The sequence below is a fragment of the Equus asinus genome, chromosome 13 (assembly GCF_041296235.1).
Source record: "Equus asinus isolate D_3611 breed Donkey chromosome 13, EquAss-T2T_v2, whole genome shotgun sequence".
Taxonomy (NCBI): Eukaryota; Metazoa; Chordata; class Mammalia; order Perissodactyla; family Equidae; genus Equus; species Equus asinus.
In genome coordinates this window covers 12810238-12833515 of record NC_091802.1, presented here as the reverse complement: position 1 = coordinate 12833515, position 23278 = coordinate 12810238, and the positions used below count along the sequence as shown (strand labels likewise).

General features: G+C 47.7%; 2 protein-coding genes across 2 annotated transcripts; both read left to right on the top strand.

Moving 5' to 3' along the window:
• Positions 1 to 1110: 1110 nt before the first annotated feature.
• Positions 1111 to 10019, top strand: LOC106825650 (zinc finger protein 594-like). The gene is made up of 3 exons (XM_070482185.1): positions 1111 to 1315; positions 4380 to 5450; positions 8636 to 10019. Exons 1-3 carry the CDS (start codon positions 1111 to 1113, stop codon positions 8656 to 8658), a joined length of 1299 nt encoding a protein of 432 aa, XP_070338286.1. The 3' UTR covers positions 8659 to 10019.
• A 100-nt stretch (positions 10020 to 10119) lies between these two features.
• Positions 10120 to 22932, top strand: ZNF232 (zinc finger protein 232). Its single transcript, XM_070482489.1, is given in 8 exon segments — positions 10120 to 12141; positions 12727 to 13198; positions 13469 to 13595; positions 15871 to 16129; positions 16131 to 16172; positions 16174 to 16391; positions 16394 to 16578; positions 16580 to 22932. Coding segments are annotated over 8 exon segments (1359 nt in total). The 5' UTR covers positions 10120 to 12130; the 3' UTR covers positions 16625 to 22932.
• Positions 22933 to 23278: the final 346 nt, after the last annotated feature.

The following is a 23278-nucleotide window of genomic DNA, read 5'->3' as shown; positions in this document are numbered from 1 at the left end:
CTCCTTTTGGCTCTTTGTTTGCAGGTTAACACAAGCCTGGTTAAGTGCCACAAAGGAGACGCATGCTACTGCAGTGGGGAGTTTGACCGAGTTGGGGAGGGCTTTCTGCAAAGTGCTTACCTTTCTAAATCCAACATTTACCCCTGAACTGTCTGCAGTTCCCAAGGACCTAGGCACTGCCCTCTTGCCCTATGGCCTTTCCGCAGGCTGTTCCCTCTGCCAGGCATGCTCCCTCCCTCCTTCCCTAGCTCCGTTATTTTTTTTACTACTTCCTAGCGTTGGGTACCATGGTAAGAACTTAACACCAATTTCTCTTAGATTCTTAGTCTCTGTCTTCATTGGTGGTCCTACTGTTATCCCGGTTTTCTAAACAGGAAACTAAGGTCAGAAGACAAGGTAATTTGCTCAGAGACCCAGAACTAGTAAGAGAAGAAACTGGAATTCAAATTCAGGCCTCACTCCAATGCCCGTTTTCCTAGGCAGGGCAGCAGCATCTCCCAGTTCCCGCACATGCCCTCCCCCATCGACGCCCGGTCGGGGTTGGGTGCTCCCGCTGTGCTCCCACAGACCAGCCGGCACAGCACAGCAGTTAGCATTTACTTGTCGCGCCACTAGACTGAGCCCTTCCTGGGCGGGGACTGGGTCCTCTCTACAGGTCCCCCGACACCTGGCGGAGAGCCGAGCCCCAGACACGGGAGAGACGAGGGCTCGCGTGGCGACAGCGCGGCCCTCCCTCCGGCCTTGTCTAGGAAGGAAGGAGGACTCGACTCGGTGGCCGGGCGCGCCGCCGGGAGCCGGAGCCAGTGGCGCGCGCCGAGGGGTGGGGAGTGCCGGCCGCAAGCTTCCCCGAGCGGCCGCGGCTCCCGGTTACCAGTCGCGGTGGGGCACGATGGCCGAGGCTGCGGAGGAGGCGCTCAGTGACGGGGACACCGATGGCAGCCTGGCGACGAGCCCGCGCAGTGGCCGCGCGCGCGGAGCGGGGCGCCCGGGCTCCGGGCTGCCGGCTTTGCCCCTCTGACCGAGCCGCTTGGGCCCCGTCCGGCCCGGCCCAGCGCTCGGCTCCCCGCTCGCGGCCCCACCGCACGGAGGCCGCTGGTCCGGGCCGGCAGGATGGCTCTCGCTAGCCGGCCGGCGCCAGAACTGTGGTCCCCGCGCCCAGAGCCGCGGCGGGCGCTGTGCTCTGCCGGCCCGCGCGCAAGGCGAGCGCGGCGAGGACCGAGCGCAGGAGCGTGGAGGGCCCCGGGCTTCCGCGTGAGGAGCTTCTTCAGGGACTCGAAGGTTGTTAATGGGGACCTTTTGACCTTCGCAAAACGAAGTTTCTTCCGGATTGGATGGGTGTCAGGGCGGTGGCTTCTTGAATTTTGAGCAAGCATCACAGGCGTCTAAATCCCTCTGGGATACAGAACTGTCTCTGTTCCCTGTTGTGAAATGTCCTCTCTAAAAAGTCAGAGGCTCCCTGCCCACGTCCTTATCTCCTCTACCCCCAGAAATGCCTCTAGCAAATCAAAGGGGCCATCCTGATATCTTGCACTGATGCCCGCGCTTAACTAGCAGGGGGCTGACTCCAGTGGAAATCTAAGATGGGCTGTGATGGAAGAGCTGTCGCTACAGTCGGAGGCCTAGATCTTAGACTGCTCCCGAATCCGGAATATTTGCGCTTCGAATCAGAGTCCCACACGGTAAGTGTTAATGTAGAAAAAGTATTTTCACAGTAGTGAAAGAGAAATAGATAAGATTAGAGGAAGGCAGGGAACACCAGCTTTGAAACTGTTGAAATGGTGCAAATAGAGAATGATACACTCCTAATTTGTAACGTTAAGAGTTGAAAGGAAAAACCAATAAAAGAGATATTTTAATAACAATTGAAAAGTCAAGAGAGGAGAAAAGGTCAAATGATCTGGAGCTTGGGAGACAATATGACTGTGTATAACTAAAAGTTAAATTTGGGTCTCATATTTTGTGTACTTGTTTTTCCCCTAATACTTACCTAGTGCCTACTGTGTGGCAGGCACCATTCTAAGTGCTTTATATTCATTCAGTTAATCCTTATCAACCCTACAAAGCAGGTGAAAACCCTACAAAGGTGGAAACCCCATAAATAGGTAAGATACAGAGATGTCAGGAAACGCATCTGAGGTCTCCAGTTAGAGAATGGCAGAGCCAGAATTGGAAGCAAGTCTGGTTCCAAAGTCTGTGCTCTTAACCACTTTCCCAGAAAGACCCTCAAAAGGAGGGAGAGCCTGGTTTGGATGTGGAAGTCAGAGGAGGACTTGGCTTATTTAGAGCAGCAGTTTTGAATTGCTGTATTCACTCACTGAATGGGTAATTACTGAGTGAATACAACGTGCCAAACTCTGTTGTAGGCACTGGGATACCACACGGAACAACCACCCTGCCCTTACAGAGTAAAGGAAAATCACAACAGACGACTATGTTGGGACCAGATTATGGACATCTGTCAAAGTCAAATAAAATAGGGGCCTGCCCCGTGGCGGAGTGGTTAAGTTCGTGCGCTCTGCTTCAGCGGCCCAGGGTTTCCCCGGTTCGAATCCTGGGTGCAGACATGGCACTGCTCATCAGGCCATGCTGAGGCGGCGTCCCACATGCCACAACTAGAAGGACCCACAACTAAAAATACACAACTATGTTCCGGGGTACTTCGGGGAGAAAAAAGGAAAAATAAAATCTTTTAAAAATAAATAAAAAGTAAAGGAAAGTTAGATCTGATACAGTAATAAATAGGGAGAAGTAAAGGTTTTTGAACAGTGATTAACCTGATGAAACTGATGTATAACTAACAGCATTGTCTAATCTGAACTGGAGCAGATCTTGGTGTCAAGATTATTAACCAAGTAACAAAATTTAAACTATGCATTATTTACTGAAAGCTAACTGAGCCAGGCTAAGCACTTTACATGTATTGACTCATTTAATCCTCACAAAACCTCTCTTAGGTTCTATTACTGTCCACATTTTACAGATGAGGAAACAGAAGCACAGAAAGGTTAAGTAACTAAAGGCCACACAGCAAGTAAATGGCAGAGGCAGACTCAGGAGTCTGTATCCAGAGCCCATATTCTTTTCTTTTTTTTTAAAGATTTTATTTTTCCTTTTTCTCCCCAAAGCCCCCCAGTACATAGTTGCATATTCTAGATGTAGGTCCTTCTGGTTGTGCTATGTGGGACGCCGCCTCAGGATGACCTGATGAGCGGTGCCATGTCCGCACCCAGGATCTGAACCGGTAAAACCCTGGGCTGCCAAAGCGGAGCACGCAAACTCAACCACTCGGCCACAGGGCTGGCCCCAAGAGTAATCTTTTCTATGTTCTGTTGGCATCTTTCCTTTGCTCCTATGTAGGGACAGCAAGCCCATCCCGTCCTTCCTTTACCTCCACTACTCTCTGGATTCCCCCGCACACCCATGGCGAATTTAAGTAATCCACACTCTGCCTGTACACAGTACTCTGTTCTTACGAGCCCACGAACAGCCTCAGCGCTTAAACTGGTGTTTTAAGCCAACCAGTTTTCAGTCCTTCATGGTTGACACTTGAGATAAAAGCCACTTGCCATTCTTCCCCCTATATATTGAGTATATCCACTAAATGGCCAAGAAGATGAAACTGTAGTGAAGGTCTCACCTCTCAGGCAAAAATTATGTCATAAACAACTTTTGAAGTCTCGAGGCTGCTCACCATGATCTCCCCGTCCTTCTCACCTACAGAGGGACTCCCAGCAGACAAGTTTACCCTGTGTGATCCCCCAAGCCCTGCACTCACCCTGCCACCCCTGGTTAGAGAGAAGTTGACACCTGACCTAAACTGGGACAGCTGACTCTTTTTTCTAAGATTTTGGAACTGGAATTAAAAAATTCTAGTTCATCCAGGGCTGGTCTTCCAAATAAAGGAAATTTTAAGATCCAAGGGCTGAGGTAATAAAAGAGAAAGACGGTCTGCAGAGAGAAGAATGAAGTGGACTCAAATTCTGATTCAGTAGCTGTCCCATGTGTTTCTGACAATCAGTCAAGTTTGGGAACTGCTTTCATAAACCATAAAAGTTAGCTTTAGAAGCCTCTCTCTTTCTCAGGTTATAAAACTGTTTTTGAGAATTTAGAAGCTCAACCCAAACACAGAAATGCTTTCCTTTGATTATTTGCCACCTTCTAAGAGTTTCTTTTCTCCTAGCATGAGAAGGCAACCATTTATACTTTTAATTTATGTTTCAGATAATGAAAAGAAAACTAACAGAAGAAATGGAAGCTAAAGCAGGAAATTTCTGAAGAAATAGAATCAGGACACCCAATACAAATACCCCATGGATGTAAATTCTTAGGATCCAGTGACTTTAAGAACAGCTTGGAGAGGCAGCAGGTAAACCCGTGAGAGGCTGGACCGGCACAATCCTCTTTTGAGGACAGGACCTTCAGTCAAGTGAACATTATCCTTAAGAAAACCCTTATAAGAGAGGGAAAACTTAAATATGATAAGCAGGTGAGAATTTGTGATCTGAGCCCATTTGTTACACATCAGAGAGTTTCTGCAGAGGAAAGAACCTATAGGGGCAAGGCAAGTGGCCAGAGCTTCAAACAGAAGTCAGGACTTACTCAGCATCAGAAAATCCATACCATAAAGAGAACCTGTAAGTGCAATGAATGCGGAAAGGTTTTCACTAGGAGTTCAAACCTGGTTACACATCAAAGAATTCACACAGGAAGGAAACCTTATGTTTGTGGTGACTGTGGCAAAGACTTTAGTCAGAGCTCCAATCTCATTCGACATCAGCGAATTCATAGTGAGGAGAATCCCTGTGAATGTAATCAGTGTGGAAAAGCTTTCAGGGGAAGCTCAAACCGTGTCCTGCACCGGAGAATTCATAGTGGAGGGAAGCCGTATATATGTAATGAATGTGGAAAGGCCTTCGATCAAAGCTCAGATCTTACTATATATCACAGAATTCACACTGGAGAGAAACCCTATGAAAGTAGTGACTGTGGGAAAGCTTTCAGTCAGAGCTCACATCTCGTTACCCACCAGAGAATTCATACTGGGGAGAAACCCTATGAATGCAGCAAATGTGGAAAAGCCTTCAGGCAGACTTCCCTTCTTATTCAGCATCAAAGAACCCATGGTGGAGAAAAACCCTATGAATGCCCTGAATGTGGGAAAGCCTTCAGTGGGCACACAGTTTTTCTTAAACATCAAAGACTTCATATTGGAGAAAAACTTAAATATGAGAAAGCGTTTAGTTCAGATCCAGAACTTAGTGGACAAGAGAAAATTCACAAGGAAAAGAAACCTTATGAATGTAATAAATGTGGAAAAACCTTCCAGGGCAGCTCAGATCTTATTAGACATCAAACAGTTCACACTGGAGAAAAACCTTATGAATGCAGTGAATGTGGAAAGGCCTTCAGTAGGAACTCAGTCCTTATAGAACATCAGAGAATCCATTCAGGTGAGAGGCCTTATAAATGCAGCGAATGTGGGAAAGGCTTTCGGGGGAGCTCACAGCTTACTCAGCATCAAAGAATTCACAGTGGAAAGAAACCCTATGAATGCAGTCAGTGTCCAAGACTTTTAACCAGAGCTCAACATCACAGATGTTCATAGTGGAGAGAAGCCCTATGAATGTAAAGAATGTGGAAAAGCCTTCAGATGGAGCTCAGACCTTATTAGGTGTCAGAAAATTAACACTGGAGAGAAAGTTCATGAACATAACGAGTGCAGAAATCCTTTCAGTCAGAGCTCAGGTCTTAGCCTCAGAGAAACCACACAGGATCATAACCCTAGGAAGACAGTAATGATAAAGACAGACAGACAGACAGATGGACAGATAGACACATACATACATACGTACACGGATACATAGATAGACAGATAGATAGATGGGTGGATGGAGATATATAGATATTTGTTTGTTTTTAATTACTGTTGTGTCTACCTAGGCATCATAACTACTTGGAAAATTCTAAGCTTCCTAAGAGTGATTTCTGTCTGATTCGGTTTAGAGTACTTAGCCTCAGGCCATGTGCAGGTATGTCCTTCTTAAATGCATCCCACAGAAACCTTGATGGGGTAAGCCTTTAATTACATTTTTACCCCTTTATCATCAGAGATTCCACACCACAGAGAAATCCTGCAAATGGAGGAACTTGGTATAAAACACCTATATCATCACGGAATGGTGCCCTTGTACGTCCTATCCAGCAGCACCAGGAATCTAATAGCTTTTCCCCTGTCTTTTTATCTGTAATATGAACTGTCCCAGGGGAACATACAGGATGCCATCCTGAACTCCAGGGTGGGGGGTCCTTCCTGGGACGCAGTCTAATCCCAAAGTCTGCAAATGGTCCTGAGGTTTTCTCGTTAGAATAAATAAATGTCAATATATAGATTAGGGAGTTTGAGCCTGTTTCTCTATTCCTAGTAAAATTATATATAGAAGCAGCTAACCTAGGAAAAGGAAGTGGATAGTGAGTCATAGGACAGCTGTCTTCTTTCACGTGAGTGTGGAAGTTGTAACTGAATCTCTTCTGCAGGATTTAAAAGTTTAATGGCACTTTGGAGTCTGACGTACTGACATTCCAGGCTCTGTCACTTTTATCTGTGTGACCTTAGGCAAGTTTTTATCACATTTCTGAGCCTTGGTTTTCTTATCTGTAACATCACAATAATGATCCCTCCTCGTGGGGCTGTTGTGAAGAGGAAATGAGACAGTTTCGTTCAGCACTAGCGTAGTTCTAGACACACAGTAGACGACAAACGGCAGCCGCTGCTCTCAGCAGCTCCCCTGGGCAGTGCTTACCTTAGGCACTTTGAAGGAAAGGAGACGACGCGTTCTCCCTGCTCAAGCCTTCTGGAAGATCACAGCATCCTGCATTTCCCGATCCTGCCTGAAGTTAGAAGGGGCTTGGCCTAGTGGAAATCTAAGTAAATGGCAAGGAGTGGGGCAGGAATTTTTACAAATTTTCAAGGATGCTATATCTTTTTTCTTTTTTGTTGTTAAGAACATTCAACATGAGATTTACCCTCTTAGCAAACGTTGAAGTGTACACTATAGTATTGATAACTGTAGGCACAACATGCAGCAGATCTCTAGAACCTACTCAGCTTCCATAACTGAAACTGCACCCGTTGAACAGCCGCTCCCTTCTTCCCCCTCCCCCAGGCAACCGCCATTCTACTCTCTGCTTCTATGACTTTGACTATTTTAGATACTTCGTATAAGTGGAACCGTGCAGTGTGTGTCCTTCCGTAGGCTGCTATGTCTCGGAGACACAAATTTAGCAGTTAAATTGAGAAACGTTTCTATAGTCCTACAGAGTGGAATCAGGATTTTTCTTGGAGAGGCTAAGATTAAGCTGTTTTATGAAAGTATTGAGAGATCAGATCGATAAATACCCTGTGAATATGACAGTGCGAGAAGTTTAATTCCACTAGGTGCCTTAACTGGTTTTGAGAAGGTAATAATCAGAGAGAATGAGGAAGTCTTAACTTTTTCATATCTGAAGGCAAATTTTAGTGAGTTGGGAAAGGTTCTTTGGACCATCTGAATTATTTCAGAGGAGCCAAGGCCCTGTGGTGTGCTTTAATCTTTGCATTCTTATACCTCCCCAGGCTCTCCAGTCCGGTGACCTTTCTCCTATGTTCCATCCATCGTCCTTCCTGGTTTAACTCGTTCCCTGCTAGACCATTGCCCGATGCTTCCGCAACTTTCACCAATATCTTTGCCTCATTTACCTTTTTGCCTCAGTGTCCTTCAGTCGCATGTACCTAGCCAAAATAAAAACCTGCTGTGGACACCCCCAACTGTGCCCTTTTCTGAGCCTGCACCTGGCTTGAGGAAGAAAATCACACACCTAGGGAGACTTATGCCCTTGGGCACTCAACACGAATGCAGTCTCCGGTCAGCATTCTCTCCCACTGTCTCTAATAACCACTTCATACCTGCCCTCCCTCTTTACACAGCTAACTACCCACCCACCACCCCTTCTTATCATCTTATCTGTTACTTCACAGAGAAATTAGAGACCTTCACAGAAACGTTTTCAACTTTCTGCTCCCATCCTCATCCCTCAACTGTCTCTCATACATGTATCCACCTGCATCTTTGCTCCCTTTTCAATAGAAGAACTCCTTTCTATCTCTGCTTCCTATCCCACTCCCTCTGGGACCTCGCTCCATCCAATTATCCCATCTCTTTCCTGTATCTTCAACGTTCTTCTCCACTGCCCCTTCCCAAATGTGAAAAAGTATGTTCCGGTGTCTTCCATCCTAAAAAACAAAGCAAGCAAAACTGAACCCTCCCTCTCCTGATCCCATTTTTAGCTTATACCATCTCTCTTCATAGCCAATTTTTATCTAAAGACTTGTCTGCATTCATTGTCTCCAATTCTTTATGCCTCTTCCTCAACCCATTGAGGTTCCTCTCCCAACCCTCTTATCAAATCTGCTTTTACCAAGCACTCCAATGACATTGGTCACTAAATCTACTCCTTATCTAGCTGCCTTCTTCTAAACCATTTCTTCCCTGAAGCAGGATGGGTTTGAATGTAGCAGCTGAGGATGTTGAAAACATAGCGGGTAAATATGTTGATGTCCCTTGACTGGAGTGAGAGTGCACATCATTTCTCCTTCCAGCTTCTGAATCTCTGAAGAAATGAAGATTTGGAGGAACTTTGCCTCTGCCTTTGAAGTTGATGAGCTTAGAAGACCTAAACTTCTGGTAAAGGAGGTGACACTATGACCGTGTCTTGTCTGGGGAGCCTGAGTTAAGCCTGTGGTGAAGAGGGCCTTGAACGGCACGGGGCAAGTTTGAAGGAGCTTGATGAGAATCTTGGGTAAAATGGTTTCTCCCGATTACCTCTGAAAGGCACCCAAGACCATGTTTGTGCATGTGTGATCACGGAGACCACCCCCTGTGCTTTCTTTCCTGTGCGCATAAAGAATCGCTGGGTCAGCTCTGGCAGCACCTTTAGGTCCTGAGGGTGACAGCGCAGCAACGCTTCTTCTCCGAGCCTCGGTCCTCCATTGTTCTTACAGTAGCCTCGAAACTGTTGACCTTTCTAAGCCGTCACATACACCTCTATTTGATTTTCTCAAAACACTGCTCTCATGCTCTCACACACAAACACATGGAAACTCACACTCAAAAACAAAGCCGGTGGCTGCCTGAAGTAAAGGTAAAGTAAAAGGTCTTAGCGTGGCATTTAATACGCTCTCTCGTCAGATCCCATACAGACTGGTCTCTCACTTCATGAGACCCTCCAGTGGTCTGGTCTAATTACTCTCCCTAAACAGCCACCGCCTCGTGCTAACTCCTTTAAGGTCCAGTTCTCTATCTCAGGCCCTCTGATCCCCTGTAGCTTTTAGAGTCCCTACCACTTTAACTTTTTCTTTAAATGCAGGTAACACGTTTGACAAGTTCTGTCAGGCATACAACTCAATTCTTTGTTTTTTTTGTTTTGGTTTGGTTTTTTGAGGAAGATTAGCCCTGAGCTAACATCTGCTGCCAATCCTCTTTTTGCTAAGGAAGCCTGACCCTGAGCTAACATCCGTGCCCATCTTCCTCTACTTTATATGTGGGACGCCTGCCACAGTATGGCTTGTCTAGCGGTGCCATGTCCACACCCGGGATCCGAACCAGCGAACCCCAAGCTGCTGAAGCAGAACGTGCAAACTTAACCAACCACTGCACCACCAGGCCGGCCCCTCAATTCTTTAAAGAGAAATGCTGTGGCGCTTTTCTTTTTTTTTCCTTTTTTTACATTGTTCATTGTAAGAAAAAATCAAACACTCAAGCAGAATTTGTTTGAATGAATAAACCTTTGTTTCTGCAATCTCGCAGCTTACAGGAAGCCATTATTATACTGTCAATCTTTTATGTATTTTCTCTTGTTTTCTTCACACTCCCCACTACCTAGACACTGAGCTTTTTGAAAGCAGGGAACTGTGTGTGTCCCCTCACCTCCAACCCAGACCCCGATTTACATATGTATTTTTGTTCAATAAATGCTTGAACGAATGTCTAAGTTTTTAACTGTCTAGTTTTTTTAATTGAAAACTATATTCATCACAAGAGCAGAGTGTGTGTAATTTTCTTAGCTTTTCTTTCTCCTCTAGATATAAGCATAAACTATACATTACAGAAAAAACTCAGGTTAAACAAGCTTTTGCTTGGGCAAAGTATTCATTTATTTCAAATTAAACTTCAGGGTTGGTTTCTAGTTAAATATTTTGATTCCCATTTAGAAATGTCTGCCTGAACACAGTGCTTCATGTTACATCTAAATGGAATTCCTCCGTAGCACTTTCTTGGGCTCTTCCACCGGAGTCAGGGTTGTTTTACAAACATTTAGCTGGTGCACATGATTTTGGTAATTTATATTTTACCAGAAGATCATCTAGGGTTTCAAATTTCGTCTAGGTTTTCAAATATGCTACCGTTAAGTTGAATGTAATAGTCTCTAATTCTTTTAATCTCTTCTGATTCTGTGGTTATGTTTTATTTCTCATTCCTATTCTTGTTAATTTGTATTTCCCTTTCTTAATCAGGATCTAAACAAGTTTATCTACTTTATTGCTCTTTTCAAAGAAATTAGCATTTGAATTTATGCCTTCTACTATTTTTAACTTTTCCATGTCATTAGTGTTTTTTTTTAAAAGATTGGCACCTGAGCTAACAACTGTTGCCACTCTTCTTTTTTTTTCCCCCTGCTTTTTCTCCCCTAAATCCCCCCAGTACATACTAGTATATTCTTTAGTTGTGGTTCCTTCTAGTTGTGGCATGTGGGACACCGCCTCAGCGTGGCCTGATGAGCGGTGCCAAGTCCGCGCCCGGGATCCCAACCAGGGAAACTCTGGGCCACCGAAGGGGAGTGCGCAAATTTAACCACTGGCCACGGGGCCGGCCCCCATGTCATTAGTTTTTATCTTTATTGATTCACTTTTCCTTGCTTCTTTGGGTTTATCTTACTATGCTTGTAAGGTTTCTTAGAGTGAATTTTAAATTCTTTTATATCTGTCTTCATTGATTAGGGAGGTAATGAAGGCCATACGTTTTCAAGGATGGCTGTTGCTGGGTCCCCTAGCTTTTACCGTGAAGTGTTCTTTTCATTGCCTTCTAGACACTTTGTAATTTTGCTTTTGATGTCCTCTTTTGATCCAACTGGAGTCTTTCTGGTTTTTGCTGGTTTGCAATAGTTCTAGTGCATTCTATTTTTTCCCTTGTTATAGTTTGTTCTGTGGTACTCTTCCATTCTCATAATGGTCCCCTTGCCCTCCCTAGAACTCCTCATCGGATGCGTGTTTCTCTATCAGTACTGGAAAACAAGATAGCAATAACTCTCTCCACCAACAAGTCCTATTTCCCCTACCCCAGTATGTGAAACCTTAGATTTCTTTTCTCTCCTCCCCAGGGACTGTTTATTTACCAACGGACACGGGTAGGTCGGTGGTGGGGAATATTTTCTCCTCGAGGATATCTTCTTCCTCAGCTGTGATTCTCAGAGCAGGTCTAGGAAGACGCAACTGGAAAATAATATACAGGAGGAAGTGCTGCAACCGGCCGTGCTCGGGTCTGGAATTTCCCAGCCGGTTCAGCCCGCCTGGACCGCCCCTTGGGGACAACTGCACAGCGGGGCGCGGCCCGCCGACCGCGGGCCCCATCAGCCGCTCGCGCCGGCCCGCCTCCGCCTGCGAGGCTGAGCTCCCGGACGCCTCCCGGCGTGCGGGTCCCGGAGGCAGCGGCGCTTTCTGCCCCGAGCCCACCCCGCAGGCAGACCCGCGAGGAGCCGAGGCCAGGGCTGCGCGTGTCTGCGCGGAAGCGGTCTGGGTCCCCGCGGTCCCCGCGCTCCGCTGCAGGGCTTGCGTCACGTGGTGTGGGGGCGTGGGGGGGGGCGGTGCCCCCTTCCCCATTCTCGAGATCCCAGGAGAAAGTGAACGGCGGGAGTGGAGAGTTGTAGCTGGCCTGGACTGCAGCCCCGTCCCCAGGGCCGCCGGGCGGGCACCTGCCCAAGGCCGTGCGTGGACGTGGAGCTGGGCTGGGGCCGCCGGGCAGCGCCTTGAGAATCAGGCTGCTGCGGTGCTGGTCCGCGCCGCCTTTGTCCTCGGCCAACAGCCCGTTTATGCACTTTAATGGCCTCTGGGTGAGTCCCACCTCCTTCCCTCTTGGATTTTCCTGACGCTGGACACTTCACCCAAGGTCAAGTCTTACTCATAGCAGCCGTAACAAGGCCCTGTACATATCCTGGGCGTTTGAATAAGATCTAACCCCTTCGAAGGAATTTAAATATATATGTATGTTTTGCTGTGGCCGCTCCAGAAATTTGAGAAAAGATAATGGGGGCCATTTGGAAGGAGGCTGCCTCTCCAGCATCTTTGAGAGAATCAAAATTGAAAACACGCAAGTCACCTGGCGCTGAAAGCTGTTCACCGCTAGGCTCTAAATCTGGAAACTGGGGTTTTGCTCCAAACTTGTTTCTTCCTGTAGACTCCCAGAACGCTATTTTTCCTGCTTTAGCATTTATCTGGTGGTATTGTAGAAGACACTTTACATCGCTGTCTACCAGATTGCAAGTTTCTCAGAGGCAGTGACTCTTAGTGAAACAGGATTCTGGGGAGAGATGGAGGAAAAAGGATTAAAGGGTATAGCACAAGGTTTGGCTCTGTGTAGATGCTGATGTGTGTTTGATGAATGAAGAAAAAAAGAATGATGATTTCTTGTGTTACAGAGTGCCCCTGGAAGACTCCAGCCGGTATGGGCCTTCTCCAGAGCTGGTCCAGGCTAGGATGGCTGTATCACCAACGGCAGCTGAAATTCTGGCCCTTCAGGGTAGACAGGATCAAGAGAAGATTATGACAATGACAATGGAGCCAAAGGAAGAGGAACAGGCTTGGGGGTATGAGCCCAGGCTACATGGGCACCACTCTCCCAGTCAAGAGATCTTCTGCGGACGCTTCAGGCAGCTCTGCCACCAGGAGACACCTGGTCCCCGGGAGGCCGGGGTGCTCTGCTGCGAGTGGCTGAGGCCCGACAGGCACACCAAGGAGCAGATCCTGGAGTTACTGGTGCTGGAGCAATTCCTGACCATCCTGCCTGGGGAGCTCCAATCCTGTGTGCGGGGACATCACCCTGAAAGTAGAGAGGAGGCTGTGACTGTGCTGGAGGGTTTAGAGAAAGGACTTGAGGAAGCGGGACTGCAGGTGGGAAGGGAAAATGTGCTCTGTTGTGGGAGCCAGATCAGTGAGCTTCGGGCGGAACAGAGGGCAGCAGTGGGGGCAGCTGCCAAGTTCAGACCTCTCTGAGGCCAGGTGGAGCGGTTAGTGTGTGTTTCTGTCTGTCTTTCCTGCCCTCAAGCCTGAATGAGACTCCAGCTCCTCTTCCTTCCCCTGTGCTGACCCTGGGGAGGCTCTCTGAAGTCTCCTTGTTAGCTTTGGTCCCGCATAAACGGAGTGGTGCCTGATCACCTCCAGGTCCCAGGCCCTGCACATGGACTTGCCCAGGAAGAGCCGTGGGAGGAGAAGGCACCTCTGGGAGCAGCCCAGGAGGCTCCAAGCATCCGGCTCCAGCCTCAGGAGACCCAGCCTTTCCCAGAGAGTGGTGAGGAGCAGGATTCTGTGGGGAGGGAGAGGAGCAGGAGGGAGTATAAAGGGCACATAGCCGTGCTCAGAAGTTGGCTATCATCATCCTGGCCTTATTATTCTTACCTGCTAGGGGAGAGACTTAGCCTGTTTCATCACCTGTAAAATTAGGAATAATAATCATCTACCTCATAAGGTCACTCTGAAGATTAAATAAAACTTATATCATATCTAGCTATAAAGCCCCACCAGCTTCTCCTAGCTTTAGAGAGCCCTAAAACAGGACCAGGAAATAGCTCATTCACTTCCTGCTTCATCATCTCCACTGCTTCTGACTCCTAGTTCATAATACCTCTGACCCGAGCTGGAGGCCAGCCTTGAGATCATTTCTCTTGTAACTTCCCCATGCCTCCCAAAACACACTTTAAGCTTAGAGCAACTGCCATGTGAGCTACAGCCTGTCATGACCTTTATGTACCACTTACCCCATCTGAAAGCTCTATTTGAAACTCCCTTATGTCAACCCTTACGCTCTACCCTTCCAATTTACTGCAAAAACTTCCTTCCCAGCCTGCATACACCCTCAGAGACATCCTCGCCTCTGTGCCAGACTCTAGACTCAGCCGCAGGACTGTGAACCGTTGTGAACCATTGTGACAGAACGTGAATGTGTTGCTAGTCAAGAAGTTTCTAGGGGCCGGCCCAGTGGTGCAGCAGTTAAGTGTGCACGTTCCGCTTTCGCAGCCCAGGGTTCGCCAGTTCGGATCCCGAGTGCAGACACGGCACCACTTAGCAGGCCATGCTGTGGCAGGCGTCCCACATATAAAGTAGAGGAAGATGGGCATGGATCTTAGCTCAGGGCCAGGCTTTCTCAGCAAAAAGAGGAGGATTGGCAGCAGATGTTAGCTCAGGGCTAATCTTCCTCAAAAAAAAAAAAAAAGAAGAAGATTCTATTTAATATTTGGTTTTACACCACAGCCCCACCACCAAACAACAGCTTCTGAAAAACCAAATTCTTGTTAGAAACAAAGTGGAAAAATGGAGAAACTAGAAATGGAGATTAATCTTAGAGTCTATTCCAAAAGTGTGTTTTTACCTCCCGGCGCTTCCTTGCCTGACTTCCAGACTTTTTCTTGCCTCTTTTACTTCTATTTAGTAAGTCTCTATTCATTTATCAGCTTGATACTTTTGAAAAGAAGCTAGCTATCGTTTCATGTTTTTTCAGCAAGATTTCTTTAATCTTGCAGATTTCTTTAACCACAAGCTTTTAACCTGAAAAAACAAGAGGTATGTTTTAAATCAGATGTTCTTGAGTTGTCTCTTACAGCAGTTGCTTTTTGTCCTCTGCAGACTACAGAGAGTGTTACAGATAAAACACAAAAAGTGTCACAGACAGTTAAAAACAAGGCAAAGCACTCTTCTCTTCTTTTTCTAAGGAGCAGGCCACAGGGAAAGGCAGGGAGCACCAAGCAGGGAGGAGGCCCCGAACTGGCGGTCGGCCCTTCAGTAAAGGAGGCCGCTGCTTGGGGATCCTTTGCAGTGGCTGCAGATTTATGGGGCTGGGATGAATGGGAAGAGGTGCGGGGTAGAGTCAGGAGGGGCAGAGTCGTTCTGCCTTTGGGAGGCACCTCTTTTCCCCTAACCCGGTGCTGCTGCTTTCTTGCTTTTCCCTTCCCTCACAACATCACTTGACCAGTCCCCAATTTCTTGGAAATACTACTTTTTCTCTCTTTTTTTTTTTTTTGATTTGTGTGTGTGTGCATGTGTGTGAGGAAGATTGGCCCTGAGCTAGCACTTGTTGCTAATCTTCCTCTTTTTGCTTGAGGAAGAGTGGCACTGAGTTAACATCTGTGCCCATCTTCCTCTATTTTGTATGTGGGAGGCCACCACAGCATGGCTTGATGAGCAATGTGTAGGTCCCTCACCTGGGATCCAAACCCGAGAACCCTGGGCCACCAAAGCGGAGCATGCGAACTTAACCATGCCACCATTTTTTCTCATTTTTTAAGAGTAAATCTTACAAAGATCTTACCTTGAAACATATTTTATTTTTCAAATAACATTTTACAGTGTTCCGTTAAGGAAAAATTAGAAAAAACAGATCAGCAAGGGGAAAAGAAAACAGAAGAAATGCTCTCCGCTGTACAGTCCCATCACCAAGAGAGAACTTTTGTTCACATTTAAGTAAATACCCTTCCAGACTTTGTTGTGTGTTTGTTGAATATTTTTTAAGCTTTTATTTTCATGCCAGAAGTGTGAATCCTAACCCAAGTGTCATCTTTCTGTACATCCAGAGCAGGGATGTTTACATTTTCCACCAGTTGTTGCGGAAGATGACCCGGAGCCCAAGGACAGAGGATCCTTGGCACAACCGCCCATTACTGGAGTGGAATCTCAGGTGTTCTCAGAAAAACCCACCACCGGCACCTTTGCATTTGAAGCTTCTTCTGAAGTTGAGGGTGCTTCAGAGCAGCAGCAGAGAAATCCCGAAGTGAAGGGACTGAGGCGGTGCCCTGCCCAAGGGAAAAGTTTCGGGTGGTTGGTTGTCACCCATAGGAAAACTCCAACATGAATGTCGTGAATGTGGTAAAGCCTTCATATAGCTCACACCTTATAATCCACCAGAGAATTCATTCTGGAGAGAAGCCCTTTAGGTGTAGTGACTGTGGGAAAACTTTCAATCAGAGCTCAAACCTCGTTCAGCGTCAGAGAAGTCATACAGGAGAGAAACCCTATGAATGTAGTGCATGTGGAAAGTCCTTCAGGTGGCGTGCCCGTGTTGTTCAGCATCGGAGGATTCATTCAGGAGAGAAGCCTCTGAGTGCAATGAGTGTGGGAAGGCCTCCGGTCAAAGCTCGTATCTGAGTCAGCATCTGAGAATCCACAGGGGAGGGAAACCGTTCATCTGTAAAGAATGTGGGAAAGCCTCCAGGTGGAGTTCAGAGCTTATTAGACGTCAGAGAGTTCATGCCAGAAAAGAGCCTTCCCAGTGTTCTGAAGGTGAGAAAGTCCCCAGACAGAACTGTCCTTTTGTCTAGTCAATTTTAGGGCTAGATTCCGTAAAAGTTATAAGCACTTTAAGGTTTTTCCTGTGTCTTTCTTGATTTAGGACAAACTGTTTACCTGCCCCCACCTGCAGATCATCACCTCCTGTCCTCTGAGTAAGAGACTGTGTCAGTTAGGATGCCTTCTGCTGCGAGTGATAGCCAGAATGCTTCCTCCGTCAGGGCTCTGGGCCTGGCACAGAGCGGCTGCTCAGCCAGTGGAGGTTTTTCTGTCAGTATTACTGTGAATGGGTCTTTGGTCCTGGCCCTTTCTCAGACCGACACTGGTCTTCCCCTCTGGACAGGGGCACATCTGCAAGTGTCCAGGCATGAAACAAACCACACTAGTCATTTGAACAGGGAAAGTTTAATATAAAGAAGTATTGACCAGTAAAAGGAGATTATCTGCTAATGGTTAAGGAGAGATCTTAAAGGATATAGGAATAGCTTCGTGGGGAGCAGCTCCTACCTCTAGGGCTGAGGGAGAGCCAATGAAGAAGCACCCTGAGAAGGGGGCCCCCAGCCAAGACTGAAATTCAGACCTTCCTGGACAGGGTGTGGGTCCAGTGGCGTGCTGGAGCTGGTCTGTACAGGCTTGCAAGAGCCAATTTTGCACCTCTCTTCCCAACCCTACAATGAAATTGGTCACGTTGGAGTATTCACACCATGGAAGTCAGTCAACGCTACAAGTCAGGGCTATTGTTCTTTTTGAATTAGTTAAATAGTTACCAATACAAGACTGGCTACAGCCCACCAGATGGCGAAGTTCACCGAGGGGCCAAAGTAGGAACCACTTGGTGGAGGTGCCAGCGAACTCAGCAGAGGTTGGGTGCTGCACTGGAGGAACAAAAGGAAAAACTGCCGGAACCAGGAGAAGCCCCTTCCTGTTTGCCTTGTCCCTCCAGTGCGCTTTACTGGCAAAGCCTAACATTGTGTCTGCTGGCAAAGGGAAGATGTCTCCAGGTCCAGTTCCCGTATCATGAACTAGGGCAGAGAACGGCAGGTTTGGAGTTAGGAGACAATAAGTTGCTAACTGGCCTGTGTCACAAGTGCATTGCCACGTCAGGACCTCTGTCCTCATTCACCTCCCTGCCTCCATGCTTTTCCCCCGGAGAGTTACGTACGTCACCCCTTACTTTATCTAGACCTCTACTTCATTGTCACCTCTTCCAAGAAGCCTTCCCTGACTCTTAAGATACAAGTTTTATTTCTCTGTCACAGCAATGCCCAGAGGTAAGTCGGTGGTCAGCACACTACAGCCCACAGGCCAAATGCAAATCCAGCTCATGGCCCTTTTTTTTTAAAGGTTTTATTTTTCCTTCCTCTCCCAAAGCACCCCGGTACATAGTTGTGTATTATTTTCAGTTGTGGGTCCTTCCAGTTGTGGCATGTGGGACACCGCCTCAGCATGGCCTGATGAGCGGTGCCATGTCCCCGCCCAGGATTTGAACTGGCGAAACCCTGGGCCACCGAAGCAGAGCACGCAAACTTAACCACTTGGCCACGGGGCCAGCCCCGGCCCATTTTTTTTTATGGCCCAAAAGCTAAGAATGGTTTGTACATTTTTTAAGTGTTATAAAAAGCAGGAAAAAAAGAACAAGTATCAGAGACTGTATGTGGCCTGCAAAGCCTAAAATATTTACTGTCTGGCCCTTTATGGAAAAAGTTTGTGAAGCCCTGGCGTAAGGAGCTGCTTGGTTTCATTTCACCTGATGCCTCAGGAACCCATGTACTTTCCGTCTTGCTCTTCCGTCCCATGAGCTAGAATGGTTTTGTCCACATGGTTGGAGCTGGATCTTTCCTGTAGCCATATTCCAGCTACAGGAAAAGCAGAGTGATGATCACAAGGACAGTTCCTTCTCAGCAAGTGTCACAGGAGGCGCCGCAGTCCTTTGGTGAAAACTCAATTACGCGGCCACATCTATCTTCCAGGGAGGCTGGAAAACACCTCCGGCAGGATGGCCATTTGCCCAATAAAATTCTCTTACATGGAGAAGGAGAGAATAGATTTGGGAAGACAATGAGCAGCACTCCACCCCATGGGACATCTCCCCACTGCTGCAACCTGGTGCTGCTAATTGACCAGGGAAGGAGAGTCCTGGTCCCAGAAAAGGCAGAGCAGGATCTGGGAAACAGGCTGAGGACAAGAGGTCAAGGCTGTGGGTTAGATCTCTGCCCTTGGTGGTGGTCACTCCGGAAGCAGCCATCGTTCTGGCTCCAGTGCCCTGTATTTGGCACTCTGAGAAGAGCTGAAACCAGAAAAACATTTTGTAGCCAAAGTGTTGACCTGAAACCATCTGTTTTGACTTCATTAGGACAAAAGGATGTATTCCAACAACAGAGGTTCTGTGTGCTTAGTTTAATGTTACAGGAACTAGTTCCTTATCCTTGAGGGGATCCTGGGAGTTGAAGGTGCCATACTTGTATAATCATAATCTGGTCCTGTTGTGTATGAGTACCTTGCTCATGTGCATTTTGGGTTTTTTTGTTTTGTTTGCTGAGGAAGATTCGCCCTGAGCTAACATCTGCTGCCAGTCTTCCTCTTTTTGTACGTGAGCTGCCACCACAGCATGGCCACTGACAGACATTGGTGTAGGTCCACGCCCAAGAACTGAAGCTGGGCCGCCAAAGCAGAGAGCGCCAAACTTAACCACTAGGCCACTGGGGCTGGCCCCACATGCGCATTTTGGAATTCACTGATAGCAGGAGGTCCCCCCAGCTGTGCGGCTGAATAAACAAAAGAACAGGTACCTGCTAACAAGAGTGTGGTCTTTGGTCAACAGCAGGAGAAAAAGGAAGAAACAGACTGTACCTTGTCTCGGGAAGCTGATGGACCACCTAGGGATGCCATATAAACACCCTTAGTAGAGATTCCACAGCAGATTCACTGTACTGGATACTGGTGACCTGGTCTGGAGGAAGTGGGTACCCAGGTACATTGAGGGCCAAGACCACTGGGGTTGGTAAGAAATACAGACAAAAGATTGTCCTCTACCTGACAGGTACAGAGCTGCTTGTTTATTCCATTACACATCCAGGGCAAGCTCTCCCACCAGAAGGGGTGAGCAAGGCACTTGTATGCCTACAGAAAGAGAAAAAGATTATGTTTATGCAAACGAGTCAATTCCTGGACCCCTCTTCAGGGATCGTGAGCAAAGTCTTTTAATATAACAAAACCAAGATGAGGGAATAATTGCAATTAGAACAGTTTCATTTACAAGATCGTAGACTTTCAGGTGAGTTCTCTTCCATGATGTTTATTTCTTTGGCTCCACCAGGAAAACTGCAGAAGGGGGGAGAGGTAAGAAGCAAGATAGCCGTGTCTGGAGTGAGGATGTGGACTGTGGAGGAAGGCACTCACAGACTGAGCCAAGGGGTTTGGGCGTTTGATCTGGCAGGAGCCTCTCTCTGTCCTGTCTTCTAGGTTTCCCTTGCACCATGGTTTTTAGGGTGTGGCCGCTGAGGAGGGCAGCCGCTTCAGAAATTGCCCCTGAGAAGGCAGACTGTCTGGGGATTGGGTGGCATGGAGAGAGTGCAACAGTTCCTGCCTAGAACATCTTCAAGGGTTCAAGCATCTTCTGTTCTGTTCAGCAGATGGCTCTTGAGCAGCAGTCTGCGCTGTGCAGTCCCCAGCCTGCAGGGGCTCTGGGTTACAGTTGGTAGAACCCGTCTCAGCAGCAGTGGACAGTGTAGCAGTGGTGTGTGGATCCTTGAGGCAGGCAGCCGGTACAAACCCCAGAATTCAGTACTTAGCCGCTGTAGTGACCTTGTGTATGAGTTTGCTAGGGCTGCGCTGACAAAGCACCACAGGCTGGGCGGCTTAAACAGAAATTTATTACAACTCTGGAGGCTAGACATCCAAGATCAAAGTGTCGTGGGGTTGGTTTCTCTGAGGCCTCTCTCCTTGGCTTGTAGATGGCCATCATCTCCCTGTGTCTTCACATGGTCTTCCCTCTCTGCGTGTCTGTGGCCTAATTATTAGGGCCCACCCTAATAACCTCATTTTAACTTAACTACCTCTTTAAAGACTATCTCCAAACACAGTCACGTTCTGAGGTCATAGGGGTTAGGACTTCAACATAACGAATTTTGAGGAGGACACAATTCAGCAAAGAATTCCGAGCTCCACCTGAAGACTTCTCCACCCAACGGCATGAAGACCTCCCAGGTCTTTCCCACCTTCGCTGCACTCCTGGGATTCCCCCCACTTGGGAGTGAGTGGAGTGGAGTGTGGATTATAGTCCTACTCTGACCAAAGTGCCTCCCCATCCCCACCCAAGTCCAGCTTAGAGAATGCCAGACATAACCAGCAGATCAAGAGCATGGAAGCATTTTGCTCCTTTTTCGGAGTTTTTGGGTAATCTGCCCAGCAGCTGTCCCAGACCTCTGCCCACTGCCAACGCATAACCACCCACCTTCTCAGCAAAAAGGCCTCAAACGATCAACTCTGCTGGCGCAGCACTCATCACTCCACATTTAACTTCTTAGTCCTTCCTGCCGTCTCTGAGGACCGTGCCTTCTTCCTTCTTTCTAAAGCCAACTCTGCCTTCCGTACTTTGAATCTATCATTTCCTACTGCAACTATATTAAATTTTAATGATTAGTCATCAGATAATTATCTTAACAGGCCTGTTTGGAAGTCCTGAAGGACCTGGACCGCGGCAAGGACTCCATAAATGTCTGTGGAATGGATGAATGAATCACACTCTGGGATGTGAAATATGTTCACAACCTATAAATCACATCCGGCTGAGAGACAAAGGCCCAAGTGCCCCGCCGTCGCCCCCAGGACACGGACGTAAGAGTCAGCTGGCGCTCCACAGACTGCGCTCGCGGCGGACAACCCACCCGGAGTTCGCTCGGTCCTTAGCGTCCTGACTCCGTTGGTCACCGGCAAAAAGGCACCGCAGACCTCAATCAACCCGCGCGCCGCGCCGGGCCCCAGGCCCTCAAGCCCCGCCCCCGGGCCCGCCGCGGTCCTGCGCTAACGAGGGGTCCTCCCGGCTTCCTAGAGCGGCCCCAGCGACCGCGGCCGGCGCTTCTCTCGGGGGAGCTCCTGCCTCTCTCTCTCCCGGAGGCGGGGTGGCGGCCGAGCGCAGCTGGCGACTTTGTGGCGAAGCGGCTGGTGCAGGCAGAGTTGGGTCCCCCAGAGGAAAACCCTGGCTGCAAAGCGTGTTACAAACAAGTGAAAAATGAGTGTTCCCGTCGGCGGTACTGCAGGAGACACTGGAGTCGGGCCGAGTCCCGTGCCAAGCCCCAGGCTGGGAGACCAGGACGGGGAGGGGCGGCGCGGGGCATGGAGAAGGGAGCGAGCTTGGGTCCCGGCTCGTGGAGGCGGCTTCGCCTGTGCGGTCCGCCGCCCTCACGCCGCCTCTCTCGTTCCCAGCTCTCAGAGCTGCGGGAGAGCGGGGCGCCGGGTGATCACCTGCGGACTGCGGCAGCGACGCCTTCTCCTGCTCCGCGGCGCTGCCCGCCGTGTCGCTTAGAGCTCGGCCCCCGCGCCTAGCACAGGTCGTAACGCTTCGCAGGCACTCAGCAAGTGGTTGATGACCGCGCACCGACCTGCGTTACTGAGGCGCCCTTCCTCAGGTTATTGCCAGAATCGTCCCCGCCCCTTCCCACTGGGTTTTAGTGAGGTTCCAGCTCTTGTCCATTTTCAGGGGTTCACTCAGGTAGGTTGTTTTGACTTAGCTTCATCCCCAACGCTGAGGAATGCGCTGAGGGATAGGTTATTGCAGGTTACTTGGTAATCTTTTTGAAAAGTAAAAGTTTGCTTTTAGGAAAGTGTAAAGGAGTACAGGGGTCCAAGGATGGGTTGCAGGTGGTTCATGAATTCCCTGAAATTGCATGCACATTTTTCTAGGCAGAGCTTTCCTGAGACTCAGAGATCCCTGACCTAACCTTAGGAACCTGCCTTACACCAGGAGTCACTTAGAAAACACGTACAAACACGTAATAATAACAATAATAGACACCAACCCTTCAGTTTCAATAATGTGATTTTTTTTAAAAAAATAGACTATCCAGATTCAGAATCTCTTACATTAAGTGAATCATGAAAAACGTGTAAATATACCCCTAATATATTATTTATATATACAGATAAATATATTCATATATATATTAACAAAATAGATAACACTTGTTCTGTTATGAAAGGTAAAGGATCTCAGCAAGGAAAGCACATCAAGGACAGAGTGAAGAGCACATGCAACACCAGACGCTAGCAGAGCACAGCATGTGGAGTACTTAGGTAAGGGTGAAACTTACAGGACGGAAATGAAACTGGCATACAAAGTCATATTAAAACCATAATGAAATAATGTACTTTGGAATAATAAACATTAGAAAGGTATCAAATCAGTAAAATTGTAAAGAAATACTTTATTCACCTAAAAGTGTGAGTATACCAGTAAAACTGTTTGAGAAGGATGAAAATGTATATGGACATAGCTGCAAAAATTCTGAAGGGTATTTCTGGGTATTTAGGTAGATCTTTGAGATTGTGAGGCCTGGTTTTTCTAATGGTCTAAAATTAAGAAAATTCATGTCTTTTCTTTCCCTTGATAGAATTCTATTTGCACAAAATTGTGACTACCAGTCATAATTATGGTCAGATTTTGACTCCCAAGTAAATTGAGAGGGAAGGAGGCAAACA

Bases quoted from the DNA above. Each gene is read 5' to 3' on its own strand.
- LOC106825650 (XM_070482185.1), top strand. From the start codon at position 1,111: ATGGCTCTCGCTAGCCGGCCGGCGCCAGAACTGTGGTCCCCGCGCCCA. The intron at 1,316-4,379 runs GTTTCTTCCGGA...TAAACCCGTGAG, and splicing joins TTTGACCTTCGCAAAACGAA to AGGCTGGACCGGCACAATCC. The intron at 5,451-8,635 runs GTGAGAGGCCTT...TTCTCCTTCCAG, and splicing joins ACATCAGAGAATCCATTCAG to CTTCTGAATCTCTGAAGAAA.